This window comes from Chiloscyllium plagiosum, chromosome 11 (assembly GCF_004010195.1).
Source record: "Chiloscyllium plagiosum isolate BGI_BamShark_2017 chromosome 11, ASM401019v2, whole genome shotgun sequence".
Taxonomy (NCBI): Eukaryota; Metazoa; Chordata; class Chondrichthyes; order Orectolobiformes; family Hemiscylliidae; genus Chiloscyllium; species Chiloscyllium plagiosum.
In genome coordinates, this window is record NC_057720.1 from 5,158,967 (window position 1) to 5,183,228 (window position 24,262).

A 24,262-nucleotide genomic window follows, 5' to 3' on the forward strand; every position below is an offset into this window, starting at 1 on the left:
GAGGATGGGTGCACAATGAGAATTAATGCACAAGTCATACTTGTGGCCCAAGCATCTGCTAGATTTACTAATTTAGTCGAACATTTTTAAAAAGAAAATCAGGACACCTACCTTCCTCTGGTAAATAGCAATCCAATCTGTAGTGGCAAACCACTTGTGGTTCTTAATGTCATTCACACCGTTTTTGAGGTTCCCATATCGTTTGGTCAGATCTACCTGAAGCAAATTTCGCAACAGGTCTTTCAGGTCTGAACTGAAGTGAGAAGGGAACCGCACCTGAATAAACAAAGCAAGCCAGTCAGTATTTTGAGAGTAGAAGTAATAATATAAGACCACAAGACATAGGAGTGGAAGTAAGGCCATTCGGCCCATTGAGTCCACTCCGCCATTCAATCATGGCTGATGGGCACTTCAACTCCACTTCCCCACATTCTCCCTGTAGCCCTTAATTCCTTGTGACATCAATATGATTCAAACCACTATAAATGCCGAGGAAAGATCACAAAAGCACTTCACAGGAGGCTCCCAAGCACTAAGGATGTCACCTAGACAGGGGACGAAACGTCTGCAACACAAATTCCCAGCTCGGCGAACAGAACCACAATCTCAATACATTCCTTGGAATACAGCGCATCTCAATACATTCCTTGGAATTTTAGGTGACCAGTTACAACGCAGTTTTCACAAATAGGAAAACTGCAACTTTCATTCACCTCACAGCAGGAAAGTCCAGCTGGAATTTAAGTCCGTTTTTAAAAAATACATTTGAATCTTTGAGAATCAAAGTAACCTTGCCTTGCCCATGTGTACAAAAGATTAGTCCTGGGAGTGCCTTCAGATCTCTATCCAATGGTTGAAGCAGAGACTTTCAGCATCAGCAGTGATGAAACACAGACTATGGTATAACACTGTAAAACTATACCAATATGCAGGTAGCAGCATTTTGTTTACTGAAATTCAGATTCCAGGCCTTCTGCATGTTTCAAAGCATTATTAGTTGAAAAAATGATAAGTTACTTGGGCAAATATGGACTGATTAAAGAAAATGGCAGATATTAAGGGAATTTGTGTTTAACCGAGCTGTTTGTGATTTTTGATGAGAGGATTGACGATAGCAATGTTGCTGATGTGCACCATGGATTTCATAAAGGCATTTGATAATGTGCCACACAACAGCAGGGTTTGTTGAAGGGTGAATGCCAGGCCAGGATACTGGAGAAGTTTTTGAGAGTCTTTAAATAGAGCTGCAGATCTGATGTCCATCTGAACTGAGACATGAGACTTGGTTTTGCAATTCGTTTGCAAGATTACAATGGAGACAATGTACCAGATGCTCAGCAGGGTCATAATGCTGTGGAATGAAGCCTGATCGTACTAAGTTAGGTGACAGTGCTGCTAACTGAGTTAAGCTGACCCTCAATGGACCTGGACACTTTGTAAAATTACACTCAATATCCTCAAAACTATTTGTAAATGGGGATCCAGAGGATAGAAGGCAATATATTTCCAAGTAAATTTCTTAGTTGAGAAACTTCTCAGGAGCTAAATTACTACCCCAGACACCAACTTCTGAAAGAAGCCACTTAAAGGTGAATTTACTGACCTTAGTAAATTAGGGCCAGTGAGTACAGCAATTGGCAGATTTTGGGATGAGGGTGTCACAGACGGAACATTTCCTCGCATGGCCAAGTGAATCTTTATTTCCCCCCTTCCCTTCCATGTGTAATCCAGGATAGAGAGTGCTGACAAATAAATCACTGGCGTCAGTGAGGAGCAAGAAGCTTCCTTCACCTGAACACTTTCCAGTAGGAACTATTGAACGGCTATTAGGAGCTATCATGGTAGCCAACTGTCACATCCACTTCAGTGTACCCATTCAACCACTAGGGGGATTAAGAGAACACTTCTGAAGGTTAATTGGTATTAGTGAGAGAGACACGAAAAAGACAAAGTGACACATGAGTACCCCAAAGACAAATTCCTGCTAAACCAACAATACAAAATGGAAGAATGAGAGGTATTCTACAAAATATGCATTCTTTTGCATATTTGTTAAGTTCATCAAACTTTACCTTTCCAGAGACAATCTTTTCATAGATCTGTATAGGCTGGTCTGCAAAGAATGGAGGGTACCCAGCTGCCATTTCATAGATGAGAACTCCCAGTGCCCACCAATCCACTGCTTTGTTGTAGCCCTACAAAATGAAAATAAGCACATTCCAGTATACAACACAAAGAACTTGGTCTACAGCACCAATATAATTTCCCCCAAATAGATAAACACTTTGAAAGTTCAACTGTGATTACACTGTGCCAAAGACACACTCAGGAATTCCTGGAGGCCTGGCATTCAAACCAGAACTCCATTAACAAACATATCGATTTGGACCCCATTTACCAACCTCTCAGAAATAGAACCGGAAGCAATATCACCCACCAAACAGATATAAATAGCAAGCGGGGCAGAACACCAGTGCTTCATCAGAGGCTTACTGATGATGTTACCTAGCACGGTGACAAAACATCTGAGAACTAATCTAACCAGCTCAGCGAGCAAACTCACAACCTGATCCACAAGCTGAGCTACAAATCTTCTCCGAACTTGCAGAGAGAAACATGCCTAGATGAAGAAAAGCTTATAAAAGAAAAGCTTAAACTAACACTGGGGCACATCACCTCACTCAAACGTGCTCAGGCACCTCAAACAGAATTTCTTATTGAAACTTTATTGCACTGGTGCTGTATTCAATGCCAATACTGTAAGGAAGGTTTATTGATATTCAAAGATCCATCTTATCACAGGTTTACCTTGCTGAGAATAATCTCTGGAGCCAAATATTCTGGGGTTCCACAAAGTGTCCAAGTTCTTCCCTTTACCCTTTTCGCGAAACCAAAATCTGTGACCTATAAAAGATTAAAATTATATTGTTTTTATTTTAGATTAGATTAGATTCCCTACAGTGTGGAAACAGACCCTTTGGCCCAACCAGTCCACACGACCCTCCGAAGAGTAACCCACCCAAACCCATTTCCCTCTGACTAATGCACCTAACACTATGGGGCAATTTAGCATGGCCAATTCACCTGACCTGCACATCTTTGGACTGTGGGAGGAAACCGGAGCACCCGGAGGAAACCTACGCAGACATGGAGGGAATGTGCAAACTCCACACAGACAGTCACCCGAGACTGGAATTGAGCCTGGGTCCCTGGTGTTGTGAGGCAGCAGTGCTAACCACTGAACCACTGCGCTACCCCAAAATTCATTCATGGGTTAAGGACATCGCTGGCTACGTCAGCATTTGTTGCCCATTCCTAACTGCCCAGAGGCTCATTGAGAGTCAACTACAGAGGAACCTTGATTATCCGGGTATCAGATTATCCAAAGGAGATCTCGAGGTCCCAACAGAACATTACATCAAAGAGCTGTTTCAGCCCTGACGCATCTTTTATTTACAGGTACAATGATTAAAAATCTCGGCTCACTGAAATGCTGCCGAGAACAGTCCTGGACATCAATGGGAGCCCAGGCACCGTCTCCAAATGACTGACCTCCTGCCCTCTCTCTCTCTCTCTCTCTCTCCCCCCCCACACACTTCCCCTGGACCTTTACATAGGGGTGCACCCTAACCCCCAGGAAATGAAGGGGAAGAAATAGAGCACAGAACAAGTGCAGGGAAATGGGGTTAACGTGGATGGATGTTTTGGTTGGCATGGACCAGTTTGGTCCAAAGGGCCTGTGTCTGTGCTGTAGGACTCCATGAGAACACATTCCTTGGATCACATCATAAAAAATCTGTTTAAAATGGAGACCTGTAATCTTTATTTTGTTGTGCACAGCAACATGACAAAAATCAGAATAAAGGCAGTTTCACTTTACCATTGAGATAATTGTGGCAATTAGCAGTTGGCTGAAGATAGAAGCCAGAGACCTAAATTATATCTTTAATGTAAATAAGTTGGTAATATGAAGATCCAAAAATGGAAATGGGGAGTATCGTAATACAATATTAGAGGGCATAGATTTAAGGTCATTGGCAAAAGGTTTAGAGACGTGAGGCTAAACTTTTTTGCCCAGAGGGTGGTGGGAACCTGAAACACACTGCCTATACGAGTGGTTGACGCAGAAATCCTTGTAACTTTTTTGTAGTATTTAGATGTAGATTAGATTAGATTAGATTACATTACAGTGTGGAAACAGGCCCTTCGGTCCAACAAGTCCACACCGACCCGCCGAAGCGCAACCCACCCATACCCTTACATTTACCCCTTACCTAACACTATGGGCAATTTAGCATGGCCAATTCACCTGACCTGCACATCTTTGGACTGTGGGAGGAAACCGGAGCACCCGGAGGAAACCCACGCAGACACGGGGAGAACGTGCAGACTCCACACAGTTAGTCGCCTGAGGCGGGAATTGAACCCGGGTCTCAGGCGCTGTGAGGCAGCAGTGCTAACCACTGTGCCACCGTGCCACCCACCACTTGCAATGTCAAAGCATACCCAGCTATGGGGCCAGTGCTGGAAAATGGGATTAAAATAGTGGGTTGTTTTTGACTAGCGTGGACATGATAAGCCTTTTTCTGTACTGTAGTTGACACTACAATACAAATTCCAAGAATGCATATCAGATCCTTTTTAGTGTTCTAACATTAAAATAATCTTCCTACTTAATTGGGCAAATTTATTTCTATGTTATGAAGTGTACAATTTGGTCACCAGCTTGTAGAAATCATGTTTAAATCACTCAGTATTGCAGGGTCATTCCTGATCTCTGGAAGTGCCCCAGCCCCAGGAAAGTGTTCCAGTGCGGGCTGAAAGAAGAAATTCTTAGTGATGATGGTGGGAGAGTTATTGGAATATAATGGCTGATTGCAGGTGGAGAATGTGTAAGAAACGTTCTTGCGTGTTTCCTTTAAGTATGCCAATAAGACAACCAGAAACCACAAGTATCATTTCCTGATCATGTTGATCATTGAAATCAAACAAGAGGGCAACTGAAAAGAAAATTGCAAGACTTTGAGGGGTGGAGAAACAAACAGTGGATCTTCCATTGGGCAGAGAAAGATATAAATATACATGTTAGAATCTTAAGCCAGTACATATTGCTTGTCAAAACATCGAAGGGTGACCAAAGTCATGTCTAACCTAGAAGCTTTCTAATTTAACACTTACATCTATATGGAAACAGTTGCCTATAACAATTTAGATATAATTTCACTCCCAACTCCAACACAGATGTATTCATCAACCGGTCACAGACCAATGTCCCTGAAAAATTACTGATTTTTAAATAGAAATATAAAGACCAAAGTTCAAATCCCAAGTCAGGGTCAGGATTCTTCTTTAGAGCCAGCAGATACTGCAGAGCTGTCACACATTCTCAAATGAATCAATTTAATAAACTGCATAAAGACAGGTTCAATAAAAAAAAACATTCTTCAGAGGTTGGAGGAGGGTAGTTCAGAGGCTGCTATAGTGCGATGGGGTGACACTAATTAAGTTAGCTTTAAAAATTAAATTGCAGACACAAAAATTCTTTCCCCATTAAGGCGTAAATGATTATCCAAGATAACTGAAATTCTTGGAATTTGTTTGAAACTCAAAATTGGCAAAGATCATTCCTCAATACAAACACTATACCTGGATATACCCTTGTTGGTCAATTAAAAGATTTTCAGGCTTCAGGTCTCTGTAGATGAGGTCTAGTGAATGGAGGTACTCAAAGGTCAGGACTATCTGAGCTGCATAAAACCGTGCATGAGGTTCACTATGAAGAAAAATCAATTAGCTTAAATTATACATTCAGTAATCAATTTAACAAAAACTAATAATACAATTAACAGGCTAATACCAAAATATACAACATATGAATACTAGATTACAAGATACATAAAGATCAAAGCATTGCAATTAATCAGTTACTACATTACAAATCTGACTAACCAAAGGAGTTAAAAATTTCAATTTATCCACTGACTATGCATAAAACCTTTTAAAAGATTTTTCAAGAAATTGTATATTAGTGAGACAAGAATGGGAATCTACACACTTTCACAACGGATATCCACCATTACAAAATTTATAATTTTGCATGTTACAGTTCTTCAGCTCAGATGGAGGAGAATTATTCATACAAGTGCCCCTTCAAGAAGTGTCATTGTGCAGGGTCATACTTTAAAACCTTAAGTGCACACTAGGCAAATGTTGACAATTCACCCTGCTGAGTGTCATCATTTGAGAATACAGTTAGAATTGGGTTTGGACCCATCTTTACAAAGAGAAAGGCCAACTGAGGCTGTGGCATTTTTTCTTCTCGATCTCAGAAGTCTTAGCAAACGTTCAGTGAGGAGGTATTTTTTTCTTGCACCTCATTCTTTTATGGATCAGGATATTGGTTGACAGACAGTAAATCTGGTTCAGTGTGTGACATTAATGATTCAGTGCAGGCAGGATGCATTTGCTCTCAATCATTCTATTCTGGTCTTGTAAATAACAGATAGAGTACCTTCAAGGAATTCAATCGATGGTATTTACACCATGGATACCTTGGAAATACTACCAGCACTTATGGACTCAGTACTGAAAAAAGGAATTATAGTGGATAAAAGCACACTAATTCACCCCATAATTTCCTAAACTCTGTATAATCTAAACTCAACACAATCAAAGTAATTCATCACGATGTAAAGGAAAATACTGCACTCTCCAAAAGGAGAAACTAACTTGTCAGATTTAAATTGACAAATAATTTGTTTTTGAGCTCAGTATATTAAAACCAGAACTTGTATAAAACAGTGTACGCCAATAGTTTATAGACAAACAAACTTCAACTGACAGGGTTTTGCTTATAGAGGTTGCTAAATCAGAGCCGGTAATCAAAACACACAAATTAAATTTCAGATTCAAATACCAAAAATGTATTCAATACAATTTGGGTTATCAGATCAAAACAAGACAAATTATTGATGATGCATTTCCCTTGCGATATGGAAGGCTGCAAACCTGTGTGGTTGTTGCTGATGACAAATGAAAAATAGGCTGACTAGAAAGAGAATGCTGCTATAGCACAAAAAGGATGGATCTGCCCTCAGTTCATAACTATCCCAAATAACCTTTCACTCCCTTGCTTATCAATAATCTTACCACCACAGCCTTCAAAATATTCAAGGACTCTACTTGCATCGCTTTTCGAAGAGCAGTGTTCCAAAGACTTAACTCTCAAAAAAAAAAGCCCATTTTGCGTTTTACTTTGCTGAAACCTTATTTTGAAATAGAAGCCCCACATCCAAGATTCTCTCAAGAGGAAACAGCTTCTTCTAACCCACCCTGCCAAGACCCTTTGGGATCTTCTATGTTTCAATCACATTGCCTGCTAATCTTTTAAACTCCAACATATGCAAGTCTAACCTGTCAATCTTTTCCTTAGGAGATAATATTTATTAAAATGATTTGGATGAAAATTTAAGAGGTATGATTTGTAGGTCTGTGGATGACACAAAGGTTGATGGTATGATGGACAGTGAAGGTGGTTACCTGGGAAAGCAACCAAGATCTTGATCAACTGGGGCCAATGGGCTGAGGATTGGCAGATGGAGTTTTAATTTAGATAAGTACAAGTTGTTGTATTTTAGTCAGGCAAACCAGGACAGAATGTACACAGTGAATAGTAGGGCCCTGGGGAGTGTTATAGAACAAAGATCTGGGGGTATAGGTTCATAGCTCCTTGAAAATGGAATCACAGGTAGACAGTGCAGTGAAGACAGGGCATTGGTCAGAGCATCAAGGGTATGGAAGTTGGGTCATCTTATTGCAGCTGTACAAGACGTTGGTGAGGCCACATTTAGAGTACTGCGTGCAGTTTGTCCTCCTATAGAAAGGATATCAAACTACAAAGAGTGCAGAAAAGAATTATTAGGATGCTACCTGGACTGGAAGGTTTGAGTTATATGGAATATTGGATAGGCTGGGACTCTTTTTCCTGGAGCATAGGAGACTGAGAGGTGGCCTTATAGAGGTTTATAAAATCATGAGAGGCATAAATAAGGTAGATAGTCGACAGCTTTTCTCCATGTTAGAGGAGTCTAAAACTTGAGGGCATAGGTTTAGGTGAAAGGAAGGGATATAAAATGATTTGGAGGGGCAATTTTTTCATGTACAGCATGGTGAGTGCCTGGAACAGGCTGCCAGAGGTATTGGTGGAAGTATAATTTTCTAATTTATGAAATATTTAAAAACAAGTACTTGGATGGGATAGGTATGAGGGATATTGAATAAACACAGATACGTGGAACGAGTTTAAATTGTGAAAATTCGGTGGCATGGGCAAGTCAGGCGAAAGGGCCTGTTCCCGTGCTGTAGACCACCATGATTATGACTATAACTAGCCCATTCCAGGTTAGTCTTGTAATCCTTCTCTGAAGTGCTTCCAATGCATTTACAACTTTCCTTAAATAAGGAGAGCAATACTGCACACACTATGCCTAATGTAATCTTAATGTCATTACAATAAAGCAAGTGTCTACTTATGTATTAAATTCTCCTCGCGATAAGTAATACTATTCTATTAGCTGACTTATTTAATTGCTGTACCTGCATACTAACCTTCTGTGATAAATACACTAGGGCATCAAAGTCCCTGTGCATTTAAACTCTACAGTCTATCATTTAGATGACACACACCTTTTCCATTCATCCTGCCAAAATGGACAACTTCACATCTTGCCACATTATATTCCATTTGCTCATTCATGACCTGTATCCCTTTGCAGCATCTATTTCATTCTAACTTACTCTCCTATCTTTGGGATCATCAGGAAAGTGAGCAACCATACCTCATTGATAGCCACATCCAAATCATTAAATAACCAAATAGATGCAAACCTTACCTGAACCTTCCAATTCTTCTAAGATGTGAAAACATTTCACCACCTGGCACATACTCCATCACCATATACAAGTTAGAGTTGTCCTGAAACACAGTGAAGGTATTTTATATACAAGTTAGTGTACATGAACAGTCATACAATCAGTTAGTCACACCCATTAAGCTCACGGTAAGTTACCTTAGCTATACAGTAAGCCAACTCCCACAATGATTTATTTTAAAAAGGTTGACACTTTGTAGAGAAAAAAAAATTATTCTTCCATACTTTTGTATTGTTCTGATTTCTTAAAGGTTAAGCAAAGCAGTGAGGTAAGATTAAAGTCGGAACCCTTTCAAGCAAGGTGATCTTATGAATAATTTAACAGAAATGATCAGTGCCAACTTCAAGAGTAGTGCTGGTGGTTGGATTAGTTTTAGCAGTAAGCAGACCTTAAACACAATCAATTAGCAACCAGAAAGTGTCAACGCACTTGAGTAACAGTTATCAAGTCGTTCAAAGTGAAACCAAAGCTCAAAAGTAATTACATTTTATGGAATACTTCAGAAGTATTAATTGGACAGTTATAAAAAGTCTTCTAGAAAATATTTAAATAGAGGAAGAAATTGCAGAAAATATAATATTTAAACATTCTAATGCTCATGGAGTAGTGGGCACTACAAACAGTAACAAGGTATTTGAAGAAAATATACTGTTAGATTCTTAGACTGATATGCCATAAAAATATTTGGATAAAACAAGACAAACAGGCTTCATTAAAGACCAGCAAGATAAGCAATAAAAATTGAAAGTACAATCTCAGCAGGTCTGGCAGCATCTGTGGAGAGAAAACTGAATGAAACAATAACTGTTCTTCTCTCCACAGACGTGGCCAGACCTGTTGAGTTTCTCCAGCACTTTGTCTCTGTTTCAGATTTCCAGCATCTACAGTTGTTTGTTTTTATTACAGCAAGATGAGCAAGCAGCTATGGCAACAATTTAGGAGGGGGTATGCAAGTTCAAACAAAAGATGTCAATATTTAAAACAAAACTACCATTGGACTGTGAATTACAGATCAAATGGGCTAAAACCAATCCTGGGGAAAATGTTTGTGCACTGCAAAGAATGCTAACACTGATCAACTAGTAAGACACAGCCTATTTGGTTCTCTTCACTATTCTCACTATTCACATAGTGCACGGAGGAGCTTTTGGTCAAGTTGTGAAAATTGTTGACACCAAACTTGCAGAAGAACAAAGGAAATCGGAGCAGGAGTAGGCTATCTGACCCCTCGAGCCTGCTCCGACATTCAATAAAATCATGGCTGATCTTTTCATGGACTCAGTTCCACTTACCCTCCCACTCACTATAACCCAAATTCCTTCAGTGTTCCAAAAATTCGATCTTTATTTTGAAAACTAGACATCAATTGCTCCACTGGGCAGGACTTGTGCTCAAATGATTATTTTTTAAAACAGATTTCAAATCACTCAAAAGAATCAGGATCTAGCTGGGGTGGGGGAGGGATGTGTGGAGACAGAGTCTGATGGTGGATAAATTTAATCTGCATTCACAAATGTTGCGCATAATAAAACAGGACATAGACCATCTACACATGATTACAGAAATTACATCAGAGAAACAGCCAGTTAATCCATGTGGTCAATGCTGGATGAACAGATGTGCAAAAACAAGAGATTTCAGTTTATTAACCAAAACAGTCAGTCAATTCAAAACTGCGATAAATAAAGTTGTTCACGTACTGGAATGATCTCAAGCATGCTTGAAGTGATCCAGAGAAAAACAGATGTTTGAATGCAATCTAACTCGCAAACACTGACCAATTTGGCCATATAAGGGGAAAATCCTGAATGATACTGGTGGCGTACACAGGACCCTGCAGCTAAACAAGGCATTCTTCTTAAACCACTCCCTCCCTCTCAACTCAGTATTAAATCCCTCCTTCCTCTGTTATGCTGTATATATTCCTACATGGTGCACTGCAGAAACTCAGCAGTCCAAAAGCACATTCCCACCGCAAGGATTCCAGGATTGAGAAGCGTAATAAGAACAGAACACCATAACCTGCAAATTTGGTTCTCAGAGTTAATATCTGGGAATTCTCATCTATACTTTGCAACACAACATCAGCACAGAGACTGAAGGAGATCTGAAGAACAGTCACATTGGAATCAAAACATTAACTCGGTTTCTCTCGCCACAGATGCTGCCAGGCCTAAATTTCTTCAGCACTTTGTTTTTGTAACACTAGGAGAACTGCAGCTGTACAAAGAAGGTCTACTACTCAGACCAACTAGAAACAGGCAATAAATTTGGCCTAGAAAGTTTAAAAGAGTCCAAAGTTACTTGGCATAACTTTCTTTAGAAAAAGAAACATATCTTGGAAATCTAAATTCTATTATGGTAAATCAACAAATCAAGCAGAAGGCTCACTTACAATTAGCAATACAAGAGTAGATGGAAAGTAGAGCACTGAATATATTCAAGGTTGAGAGAATCAGACAGACCTTACATCTGCAAGGAAATCAAGGGTTACGTGGGATGTGGCAAATGGAGGGAGTTGAAGGCACCATCAGATCAGTCACGATCTTAGTGAATGGCAGGATAAATTGAAAGAGGCCAAATCACCTACTAATCATAATCTGAAGTAGTTTCATACCCCTCAAATGCCATGTTCATTTCGGTCACCAAGATACAATGGAAATAAGATAGAACTGGATTGCCAAGCATATCCCTTCCACTCACATCTCCCCCACTATCACCAAAACACAGGCCAAACAATGAGTACACGAAAATGACTGCCAGCCAAAACTACTGATGATACATCAATACCATAAAAAGGGTTTGGCTGAGATATTCATCGGAGGATTAAATCTGCAGCTGACATGAACTATATATGGTCTCTCATAGGAGGATTTGATTTACTTTTGCTCATTTCTAATTCTGTGCAATATATTCATACTATACAGAATGTCATACTTCTAAACCAGGCACTAGTCAGACCACACCTGGAATATTATGAACCATTTCAGATTCCTTATCGAAGGAAAGGTATATTGACATTGAAGGCAGCCGAGGTGGTTTGCTAGGTTGATCCTGTGTATGGTTGGACTACTTTATATGAGGAGTTTGAGTAGGTTGGGCCTGTACTCATTGGAGTTGAGCAGAATGAGAGATGACCTTATTGAAACATTCAGGATTCTTAGTAGGCTTGACAATCAAGCCTACTACAAACCGACCGACTCCCACAGCTATCTGGACTACACCTCCTCCCATCCTGCCCCCTGTAAAAACGCCATCCCATTCTCCCAATTCCTTCAACTCCGCCGCATCTGCTCCCAGGAGGACCAGTTCCAAAAACGCACAACCCAGATGGCCTCCTTCTACAAGGACCGCAATTTCCCCCCCGACGTGGTCGACGATGCCCTCCACCGCATCTCCTCCACTTCCCGCTCCTCCGCCCTTGAACCCCGCCCCTCCAACCGCCAACAGGACAGAACCCCACTGGTCCTCACCTACCACCCCACCAATCTCCATGTAAAGCGCATCATCCGCCGTCATTTCCGCTACCTCCAAACGGACCCCACCACCAAGGATATATATCCCTCCCCTCCTCTATCAGCTTTCCGTAGAGACCACTCCCTCCGCGACTCCCATGTCAGATCCATACCCCCCACCAACCCAACCTCCACTCCCGGCACCTTCCACTGCAACCGCAGGAGGTGCAAGACTTGCGCCCACACCTCCCCCCTCACCTCCCTCCAAGGCCCCAAAGGAAACTTCCATATCCGCCACAGATTCACCTGCAATCCCTTGGGGTTGGAGGGTTCCTGGGCGGAAGATGCCTCAGTCAAACCCATCGAGTCCAGCATCGCCTTCCTAACCTGAGATCTTCTTCCCGACCTCTCCGCCCCCACCCCAGTCTGACCTATCACCCTCACCTTGACCTCTTTCCACCTATCACATTTCCGACGCCCCTCCCCCAAGTCCCTCCTCCCTACCTTTTATCTTAGCCTGCTGGACAAACTTTCCTCATTCCTGAAGAAGGGCTTATGCCCGAAACATCGATTCTCCTGTTCCCTGGATGCTGCCTGACCTGCTGCGCTTTTCCAGCAACACATTTCCAGGCTTGACAATCAGTAAGGGAATCAAGGTTTACAGGCAAAAAAAAAAGTAGGAAAGGGAGTAGAAAATTATCAGTTCAGTTATGATCTCATTGAATGGCTGGGCAGACTCAAATGGTACAAATGGCCTATTTTGTTCTCCTACGTCTGATGATGCTTGATGCAACTGCAATTAATTTGAGACAGCAAAAAAAAAAGTTTTGCTGCTGTAGTACTACCTTTTTGTGACCACAAGGCTCTACTGTTTGAGTAACAATTTAAAATATTTTGGCAAGTACATGGGATCCAGTTCTGCCAATCAATTAGATCATGGTTGATTGGTACGGAAATGCTATTTACTTCTGCTTGTTCCATGTCCCCTGATAAGCTTACCACAGAGAAACGATGGAATTTCTCAATTAGATTATCCCTCAGCTTTTCAAACATAATGGAATGCAAGTGGCTCAGTGGTTAGCACTGCTGCCTCACAGCGCAAGGGTCCTGGGTTCGATTCCGGCCTTGGGTGACTGTCTGTGTGGAGTTTGCACATTCTCCCAGTGTCTGCATGGGTTTCCTCTGAGTGCTCCGGTTTCCTCCCACAATCCAAAGATGTGCAGGTTAGGTGAATTGGCCATGCTAAATTGCCCATAGTGTTCAGGGATGTGTAGATTAGATGCATTAGTAAGGGGTAAATGTAGAATAGTAGGGTGAGGGAATAGGTTAGGGTGGGTTACTTTTTGGAGGGTCAGTGTGGACGTGTTGGGTCTAATGGCCTGTTTTCACACTATAGGGACTCTATGATACTTTGGTAATGCTCAAAAGCTCTGTCATTCTGTATTTGTACCGTCGACAAGGTCAATATCTCTGTCCAAGTGCCCAAAATGCAATTGTTACTTTCTGGTTTCACAAATCAGACCCAGGTTCAAGCAGAAAACCATGAACATTGCATCTATTTCTATTAGCCCAGCTCTGCAGCCATCTAACATACGAAATATTGAAGTACAGTCAAATTATTTTCTCTCAGACCTGCATGTCATTTCAACTCTATCCAGTGCTACGTCTGATGTAACAGCAGCCAAGCTCTCAATGTGTTGTCAGGTTAGAATTCAAAGACTAGCTTCATAGCCTATAATGCAACTGACAAACTCAACTTTTAACTCCAGAAACATCCAAGTTGTAGGGACCTTAATAGAAACCAGTCTCTGTACTCAGTGTGCTTTCAGGGAGCGGTGAGGTATAATTTTTTTTGAGTGTGAGTGGTCATTTAATAAAATTAAGATAGGTGTGTGCTGGGGTTGAAGAGAACACCAGAAGCTGCAGGAAACAAGGAAAAAGAAATCCAAGTTCTCTCAACACAACAACAGAAACTCTAACAGGTCAAATCAACTGGTTTTAGCTGTCTCCAAGCAGAATGCCACACATGCAATGCATTAAAAATGCAAGCGTCACAAGGCACACCATATGTTGACCAAATTATGGCAACAGAAAATCACTATGAGCTTCACTCCAGGCAGTCCCCAGGTTGTGAAAAGATTGCTCTCGAGTCTATTCGCAAGTCAGTTTGCACTCAAGTCAGAACTTGATGTAGAACAATATAAAATAGCCATTTCTAAGTATAGGAAACGTTCAGATGTGGAATCTTTAAAATTACACCACGTTTGGGATCAAATTTGTAAGTACAAGCGGTCATAAAGGACTTTGCTTTTTTTTAAAAACAGCACAATGGAGATGTCCCCACCCCTACAGTTTGCAAAATTTGCAGTTGGAAGCTGTATTTGTGGCATGCTGTGTAGAAATTGAGAATTAACAGGCTGATTTCAATCAACATGAAGGAGGGGGGGGGGGGGGAAGGAGGTTGCCACCTGCTGGAGGCTGCCGAAGTCCGACAGTCAAAAGGAAAGAAAAGAAGGAGAAGACGACAAAAAGGAACACTTGGAGGAAGAAAATGACAAAGAAGGGAAAGAGGAGGAGCAGGCAGAGAGGACGAAATCCGGCTGGAGTGTCCTACTCCACTGCATTTGTGGCCTGTAACATCTTTAATTACCTTGTAGTTTCCAGAATCTGCATATCCTTCACAAAGCATGGTGAATATTGACATTTTACCACAGAACCACGAATGGTGGTTGCCAGTGGAACCTGTTACCTAAGAAAAGATGGATCTCTGCCTGAAAGGTCTTCTTAATACTTGTCTGCACCCCTTTCATTTTCTGGACAGCTACATTTTTCAATGATGGGCATCACAATAAAATGTTACTGATTAGAAAGGCACAATTACATTTAGTGTCATCTCTAAGACTGAGACAAATTGCAGTGTCAGCCCATGTTATCAACCTGCTACACTAGATGAATTTGGATACTGTGGAACAATGCAAATCAAACAAATTACATACGTATTACTCAAGAGATAAGTTAAGTAATGAAATTAATTGTAGTGAAAGCCTTGAGAAACTGCATTAATTCTTAAGGAACAGCAACAAATGCAAGCTTTGCCTGCGATGCTCACACCTCATGAAAATTAAAAAACGAGCGTTAGTATACTCATTGTACAGAGTTAAAAATCACAACACCAGGTTATAGCCCAATAGGTATAATTGGAAGCACGAGGCTTTTGGAGCACTGCTCCTCCATCAAGTCTCACAATTGGTGTCATTAAAGTTCACTTGAGAATGTAACTCTAAAAACGTTTTGCGATTTACATGTGAAAGAACTGAAACCAACATGTTCATTTTAAAAGATGAAAGACTTAAACAATCCAGGTCTTTTTCAATATATAATTTCAGTTACATCACACTGTAAACTGTTGCTAAAATTCTGTCTTACAATCTTATAGTTTCCCCCCCCACCTCACACATATCCTCACATATGGATGAGGAAGGATAACACTTCGAATGGGACAACACATCCATCCTAGGACAAGCCAAACAAAGTCACGCACGAGAATTCCTAGAAGCATGGCATTCCAACAGGAACTCGAACAATAAACACACTGAGTTAGACCCCATCTTCCACCCCCACCCTTTGAGAAAAGGAACAGGAATTGACTTCACCACAGGAAATATCATCACCACAGGAAATGACATCACCAACCCAAAGAAACCCAAAAATATAAATAGAAAGCAAAAATTTTCAGTATTGCTTCACCTGAGGCCCACTGAAGATGTTACCTAGTAGGGAACGAAACATCTGGAAATGAACCTTCCAGCTCAGCAAGCAAACCTACATCCAAAACCTCAAAATGAGCTACAAATCTTCTCAAAACTCACTAATCATACTCATTGTATGTACAGAGGGGAAAAGGAAAGTGGTCTTTTTGTAGGTGGGCCTTTCTTCATGCATTGCACTGTAATAAGAAGGGTCACAATCCAATGTCATTAAAGCACTGTCACAGGGCGGTGTTGCTTTTCTCCTGCAAAGAAACTTACTTGCCAATGCTGATATGAAAGACCATGCAGATAATGCCCAAAATAATGAAAGCCAAAGTCATTATAAACACATCCACCTGCACTAGTTGTACCATGAAAATCTAACTGGGCAAGTAACATCATGTCTTCTGTAAAGTGAACAATGCCTTTTAAAGCTATGGAAATTAGTATGCTTTCAGTTTGTGATTTGGTGATAATTTGTGGAATATGTCAAACACCAATTTATGTTGAATACAACAGCTTTATTTCAGCATCAACGATATCATGCTGTTATCAAAACACTACTTGCAAACAGAAAGGAATGGAGTTGTGCACAAGGGGATTAATATGCAGCTTTTGTTAATAGCCCATAAGCAACTGATTAAAGTGTAATGAAGGGATTAGTTAATATTTATAAGTAAAACGATTATTGAAAATAATTCACAGATTTAACAATAGAGGGGAGGCAACAAATGTCTAGACTGTTAAAGCCTAATGAAGCATCAATAGTCGAAGTCATTTGTTAATAGATTACAAATAGCCACACTAGAGCCTCCATAATTAAATCAATATATTACAGATTTCCAAACACATCAGGAATGCATCAAAATTGCAATAATGAAAAAACATGAACAATCCATGACTTGCCAAATCTCACGACCTTCCACTGAACAGAAGTTGAAATCAGGTTTTATAAAATTGAACACAAGTTTGTAACTCTACAGCAGCATCTATATAGAGTTCCTTTAGTTTACCATCAAACAACTAGTGGGAAAAATTCAGTTTTTACAGCAGAGTTTCAAAGAACGATCTTTTCCAAACCTCTTCCAGTGCATTACAGGCTTCACAATTCTCCCAGCTGAGCAAATAGCTAATAAGCTTAAAGGTTTTAAAATAAACATTTCAACCTAAATGAAAACAGAATGAGAATAGATGTACAACATTGTTCTTCTGATGTCGGAAATGAATATTTACCTTGAAGGAATACTCCAATTTCACAAGAAATGGGAAGTTCACAGCCTGCAATATTCTTTTCTCATTGAGTGTGTGTTCTATTTGCTTCAGTTTGACAACCTAAAGAAAAATAATATTACAGAACATTTCTGAAGGGATCACCATGCAAGTTTAATTCATAGGAGGATATAGTTAAGGCTCAATCATTTAAACATGAAATGAAGTTCAGGTTAACCGATGAATCTGTATTCAATGATCATACTCAAAGAATTCTGCTCAAAATTTGATATCCGGCCTTCTATAAGGGTGGAGAAGGGAAATGAGTCTTGTCTGTGGGTTTCAATTTGAGTCAAATTAGCATGCAGAGATAGGCAAAATATTGCAAAATTTGTTCACACCAGTTTTTTTCTTTCCTCTATTGCTCTTTGGGGCACAGGGTAAGGTGTAATATTGTTGAAAACAAGACTCATCACACTGTCTCCTACTCTAGCTCGCTCTTTCACAGGATCTGAAAACTGTGAAACTCCTTACCTTTCAGTGTTCCCTTCCTCCTATAATCTACAGGCTTTTTAAAACGTGATCCTGGCATCACCTAATCACTGCGTGGCAAGTTAGCTCATCTTCTCTACTACTCTTTTCAACTTTTGGTCCTGCATAGTGTCCTGCACTATGAGCCCTGGCCTCTCACATTTCACCTAAGTTCTCAATAAAAAAAAGACAAGAAATAAATAAGAACATTAAGTAGACAAACATTAACTCTGAAGATTCACTATCAAAGTTTGTTTCATAAAAGCCCCATACAAGTCATTATCAAAAGTGACTGGATTAGTAGACAGTCTCATTGTTTGCTGTTTTTCAGGGCGATAAATATTAGACAGAGCCACATTTCAAAAATCCTTACTGGAAAATGCATGTATAATAAAACAAAGAGAAAGTGCATTTGTCAAAATAGGGTTGACCTTGACTATAGCAAGGCCCACACATTGAATTGGTATGTGAAAATGGCAGCTGAAAAATGTGGGGCTGGAAAAGTGCAGCAGGTCAGGCAGCATCCAAGGAGCAGGAGAATCGACGTTTCGGGCATAAGCCCCTGAAGAAGGGCTTATGCCTGAAACGTCGATTCTAATGTTCCTTGGATGCTGATTGACCTGCTGCGCTTTTCCAGCAACACATTTTTCAGCTCTGATCTCCAGCATCTGCAGTCCCCACTTTCTCCTATGTGAAAATGGCAACCTGGGATGAGTATGAAAGGGTTCACTTGATCAGAATGTATTAGAACCATTTGGAGATTGGAGGAAAGCCAAAACTAAATTTATATCCTATATTTAATATGCCTAGTACCTTGGAAAGGTTACACAAGCAATGTAGAGTTTTAAATTGAGCCACACTTAATAGAGCAGTTAGTAGTCGGTTTGTTCTACAGCAGACCACAAAGTGTCTACTTTTAATTCATTTTCCTTCCTGTATTTAGCATACTAATCATGCCACTGATAACAGGAGGGAGCAGGGACATTAGTGAGATTGCTGTTCACTTTGCATGGATACATTGTTTCAATTTAATCCCACTAGTATTAGCAAGTTAGTTTATAAGAAAACTAATATTGCTCTTGATTGGCATCGAGCACATTAGTGTTCAGTTGTGCGGCGCAAAGGCTTAGCTCAGTGTGAAGTGAATGTTTAGCACATGGCCTTCACTGCTTTTTACATTGGGTCCCCACTCCACTAACTGCATCCTTGTGGTTAAGCTTACTTAGCACATTGGTGAAAATAATTACATTTATGGCACTGTGTTTTAATGCACAAATGAAATCAGTGTTTTTTTGTCTTAATTTATCACCTCAAATTGCTCTGGTCAAAGTGGTAGGTTTATGCTCGGCAGGATGTCAAACTATGGATACGGGCCTGAAAATAACTTTTTCCAAACACAATCCAAGTTTGCAAAGACAGAAATGTAGCACAGCCAGGCTCCGTGTTCTTCAGTAGGAAAATGGCTACCATCCACCATTGCACTGCACTGAATAACTATGTCATTTCATATAATAATCTTTAAACCCACCACAAAAGGAACAAACATCATTCATTTGAATTGTAATAGGAGATTTAGTCAAGATCCTGCAGCCACTGTGTTTGTTTGCAACAAAATGGAATAAAAATCCTCTGTACCTACAGAGCACGCAAAGCTAGATATGATGGTCTGAAATTCAAACATGTACATTAGCAAGAAGAATAGGCCATTCAGCTCCTTCAGCCTGTTCTACTTTCTTCTTTATTTAAGTATTCCTGCAACCAGAATATTGCAAAATCTTGAATTAAGTATTTTCAACTTGATCTTGGAAAAGAATTCTAACCTGTGCTCACTTTGGTTTATGATACTCACCATCTGTTTCATTGGAAGTCACTGATCTGAATCACATCAAAATATGTTGTTGTGGTTCTGTTCGCCGAGCTGAGAATTTGTGTTGCAGACGTTTCGTCCCCTGTCTAGGTGACATCCTCAGTGCTTGGGAGCCTCCTGTGAAACACTTCTGTGATGTTTCCTCTGGCATTTATAGTGATTTGTACCTGCTGCTTCCGGTTGTCAGTTCCAGCTGTCCGCATGGAGAATTCAACACAAAGGTACACAGGAAAGCCACACACACAGACCAAGTCCTGAACTACGAAAGTAACCACCCCAATACACACAAAAGAAGTTGCATCAAGACACTGTTCAAAAGGGCCACAACACACTACAGTACACCAGAACTGCAAAAAGAGGAAGAAGAACACCTATACAATGTATTCGCCAAAAACGGATACCCGCGCAATTTCATCAACAGATGCCCAAGGGAAAGTCAACGGAATGAGGACATGCCACAACCCAAAGGACTAGCCACACTACCATACATCAAAAACATTTCTGAACTGACAGCCAGACTACTGCAACCACTAGGACTCATAACAGCACACAAACCAACAGCCACTCTCAGACAACAACTCACCAGGACAAAGGACCCAATACCCAGCATGAGCAAAACCAATGTAGTGTTCAAAATCCCATGCAAGGACTGCACAAAACACTACATAGGACAAACAGGAAGACAGCTAACGATCTGCATCCATGAACACCAACTAGCCACGAAACAACTAGCCACGTGTGGGCGGCACGGTGGCACAGTGGTTAGCACTGCTGCCTCACAGCGCCAGATACCCGGGTTCAATTCCCGCCTCAGGCGACTGACTGTGTGGAGTTTGCACGTTCTCCCCGTGTCTGCGTGGGTTTCCTCAGGGTGCTTCGGTTTCCTCCGATGTGCAGGTCAGGTGAATTGGCCATGCTAAATTGCCCGTAGTGTTAGGTAAGGGGTAAATGTAGGGGTATGGGTGGGTTGCGCTTCGGTGGGGCGGTGTGGACGTGTTGGGCCGAAGGGCCTGTTTCCACACTAAGTAATCTAATCTAATCTAATCTAAACACGACCAGCTATCCTTAGTAGCCACACACACAGATGACAAGCAACATGAGTTCGACTGGGACAACACTATTATAGGACAAGCCAAACAGAGAACAACCAGGGAATTCCTAGAGGCATGGCACTCATCCACAGATTCAATCAATAAGCACATCAACCTGGACCCAATATACCAGCCACTGCAGCGGACAGCTGGAACTGACAACCGGAAGCGGCAGGTACAAACCACTATAAATGCCGGAGGAAACTTCACAGAAGCGCTTCACAGGAGACTTCCAAGCTGTAGTTCTTCACTTTACACCCTTTTTCAGGTTGCCTCACTCAATGAAACTCCACATTAATATTGCGAATATAGCTAGGCCAGTATGCATTCTTAGCAAGAGGACTGCCATTTGGTATGTTACGATTTAAAGGAGTTGAGTAAAGCACTTGAGATAAGAAATCAAAAGATGTGGGAGAAGGGGAAAAGGGGAGGAGAGAAGCATGGGGAGGAGCCATATAATAATGGAGGAGGAGGGGAGTCAGAAGGCTGAATGGCCTATTCTTGGTTCTATTTTGTGGAGGTGCTGATATTGGGCTGGGGTGGACAAAATCAGAAGTCATGGAAACCAGGTTATAGTCCAACAGGTTTATTAGAAATCACAAGCTTTCAGAGCGTTGACCCTTTGTCAGGTGAAACTTCAGCATGCCGAAAGCTTATAGAGGCATAGAGATGTACAGCATGGAAACAGACCCTTCGGTCCATCCCTGTCCATGCCGACCAGATATCCCAACCCAATCTAGTCCCACCTGCCAGCATCCGGCCCATATCCCTCCAAACCCTTCCTATTCATATATCCATACAAATGCCTCTTAAATGTTGCAATTGTACCAGCCTCCACCACATTCTCTGGCAGCTCATTCCATACACGTACCACTCTCTGCGTGAAAACGTTGCCTCTTAGGTCTCTTTTACATCTTTCCCCTCTCACCCTAAACCTATGCCCTCTAGTTCTGCACACCCCGACCCCAGGGAAAAGACTTTGTCTATTTATCCTATCCATGTCCCTCATAATTTTGTAAAACTCTATAAGGTCACCCCTCAGCCTGCAACGCTCCAGGGAAAACAGTCCCAGTCTGTTCAGCATGTCCCTGTAGCTCAGATCCTCCAACCCTGACAACATCTTTGTAAATCTTTTCTGAACCCTTTCAAATTTCACAACATCTTTCCAATAGGAAGGAGACCAGAATTGCATGCAATATTCCAACAGTGGCCTAACCAATGTCCTCTACAGACGCAACATGACCTCCCAACTCCTGTACTCAATTCTCTGACCAATAAAGGAAAGCATACCAAACACCTTCTTCACTATCCTATCTACCTGCGACTCCACTTTCAAACAGCTATGAACCTGCAAGCCAAGGTCTCTTTGTTTAGCAACACTCCCTAGGACCTTACCATTAAGTGTATAAGTCCTGCTAAGATTTGCTCTCCCAAAATGCAGCACCTCGCATTTATCTGAATTAAACTCCATCTGCCACTTCTCAGCCCATTGGCCCATCTGGTCCAAATCCTATTGTAATCTGAGGTAACTCTCTTCGCTGTCCAATACACCTCCAATTTTGGTGTCATCTGCAAACTTACTTACTTACCTCTTATGCTCGCATCCAAATTATTTATGTAAATGACAAAAAGTAGAGGGCCCAGCACCGATCCTTGTGGCACTCCACTGGTCACAGGCCTCCAGGCTGAAAAACAACCCACCACCACCACCCTCTGTCTTCTACCTTTGAGCCAGTTCTGTATCCAAATGTCTCGTTCTCCCTGTATTCCAAGAGATCTAACCTTGCTAATCAGTCTCCCATGGGGAACCTTGTCAAATGCCTTACTGAAGTCCATATAGATCACATCTATTGCTCTGCCCTCATCAATCTTCTTTGTTACTTCTTCAAAAAACTCAATCAAGTTTGTGAGACATGATTTCCCACGCACAAAGCCATGTTGACTATTCCGAATCAGTACTTGCCTTTCCAAATACATGTACATCCTGACCCTCAGGATTCCCTCCAACAACTTGCCCACCACCGAGGTCAGGCTCACCGGTCTATAGTTCCCTGGCTTGTCTTTACTGCCCTTCTTAAACAGTGACACCACGTTTGCCAACCTCCAGTCTTCCGGCACCTCACCTGTGACTATCGATGACACAAATATCTCAGCAAGAGGCCCAGCAATCACTTTTCTAGCTTCCCAGAGTTCTAGGGTACACCTGATCAGGTCCTATAAACCTGCTGGACTATAACCTGGTGTCATCTGACTCTACTTTCTATGTTTTGCACCTGCAATGTCAATGTAGGATTGAGTGACCAGATTGATGCAACGTTTGCAGCCAACAGGAAAACAGTACTGAATAGGTAACAGTTTCCACACACTCAAAGCAACATTGACATTTTCTTAAAACTTGACAATTTTTAATTGTATGTGCAAAGTGTCTTAGAAGCCCTTTCCAAACAGCATCTTCGCACCATGTGCTGCATCAGATGAAGGCAGCAGCACTCCACCATCTTCTTGTGAGCAATTCAGAATGGGTAATAATTTACAGTCGAGCTAGCGATGCCCAAAACCCACGAACGAATAAAGTTTCAGCTTTATTCACTTAGCAGACTGCACTTCTCTTTTCTGAATCTGGCTCACAATCCTTTGCCTGCTGCTTTGGTTTTATTCACTTGAAGGACATGGGCATTGTTGGCTGACCAGCATTTATTGACTGTCCTAAGCTGCCCTGGAGAAGGTAGTGGTGAGCTGCCTCCTTGAACTGCTGCAGTCCACTTGTGAGTTGACTGACAATGCTGTTAGAGAAGGAATTCCAGGATTTTGATTCAGTGACAGTGAAGGAACGGCAATACATTTCCAAGTTAGGATGGTGAGTGACTTGGAGGGGACCTTGAAGGGGTGGCGTTCCACGTACCTGCTGCCCTTGTCCTTTTAGATAGTAATAGTCATGGGTTTGGAAGGTGCTGTTTAAGGATGTTTGCTGAATTCCTGCAGTGCATTGTGTAGATTGCACACATTGATGTAACTGAGCAACAGTGGTGGAGGGAGATGATGTTTTTGGATGTGGTGCCAATCAAGTGGACTGCTGTGTTCTGGATAGTGTCAAGCTTCTTGATTGTTGTTGGAGCTGCACCCATCCAGGCAAGTGGGAAATACACTTAGACAACCCTTTATCCAAAATCCGAAAAGCTCCAAAATCCAAAGTTTTTCTGGTGAAGTTTTTCTCATTAGGAAGGTTGTTTGGCATGCAAACAGTTAACACAATTCCACACCCACTCAATGTGTGTCACTCAGATGAGAAATGTGGGGATCATGGCCCAGCACTGGCCGACCTCAATTCTGTCTCAGGCCCATTACTCAGTCAGTCTGCTGTTCAGTAAGATCTTTTAAAATTTCATCGTTGAACTGTCACTTATTCTGAAATTCGAAAAATTCTGAAAA

The 24,262-nt window shown here is 41.3% G+C and overlaps 1 protein-coding gene across 4 annotated transcripts in view; it reads right to left on the minus strand.

Moving 5' to 3' along the window:
- The window catches only part of LOC122554117 (cAMP-dependent protein kinase catalytic subunit beta), a 221,348-nt gene that overhangs the window by 11,157 nt on the left and 185,929 nt on the right, over window positions 1-24,262 (minus strand). For all 4 annotated transcript variants that reach the window (XM_043698625.1, XM_043698626.1, XM_043698623.1 and 1 more), the window contains 6 exons: window positions 17,369-17,467; window positions 8,892-8,974; window positions 5,647-5,773; window positions 2,809-2,904; window positions 2,073-2,195; window positions 112-276 (listed from right to left, as the gene is read on the minus strand). In XM_043698625.1, coding sequence (XP_043554560.1) covers window positions 112-276; window positions 2,073-2,195; window positions 2,809-2,904; window positions 5,647-5,773; window positions 8,892-8,974; window positions 17,369-17,467 — 693 coding nt within the window. The remainder of the gene's footprint in view (window positions 1-111; window positions 277-2,072; window positions 2,196-2,808; window positions 2,905-5,646; window positions 5,774-8,891; window positions 8,975-17,368; window positions 17,468-24,262) is intronic.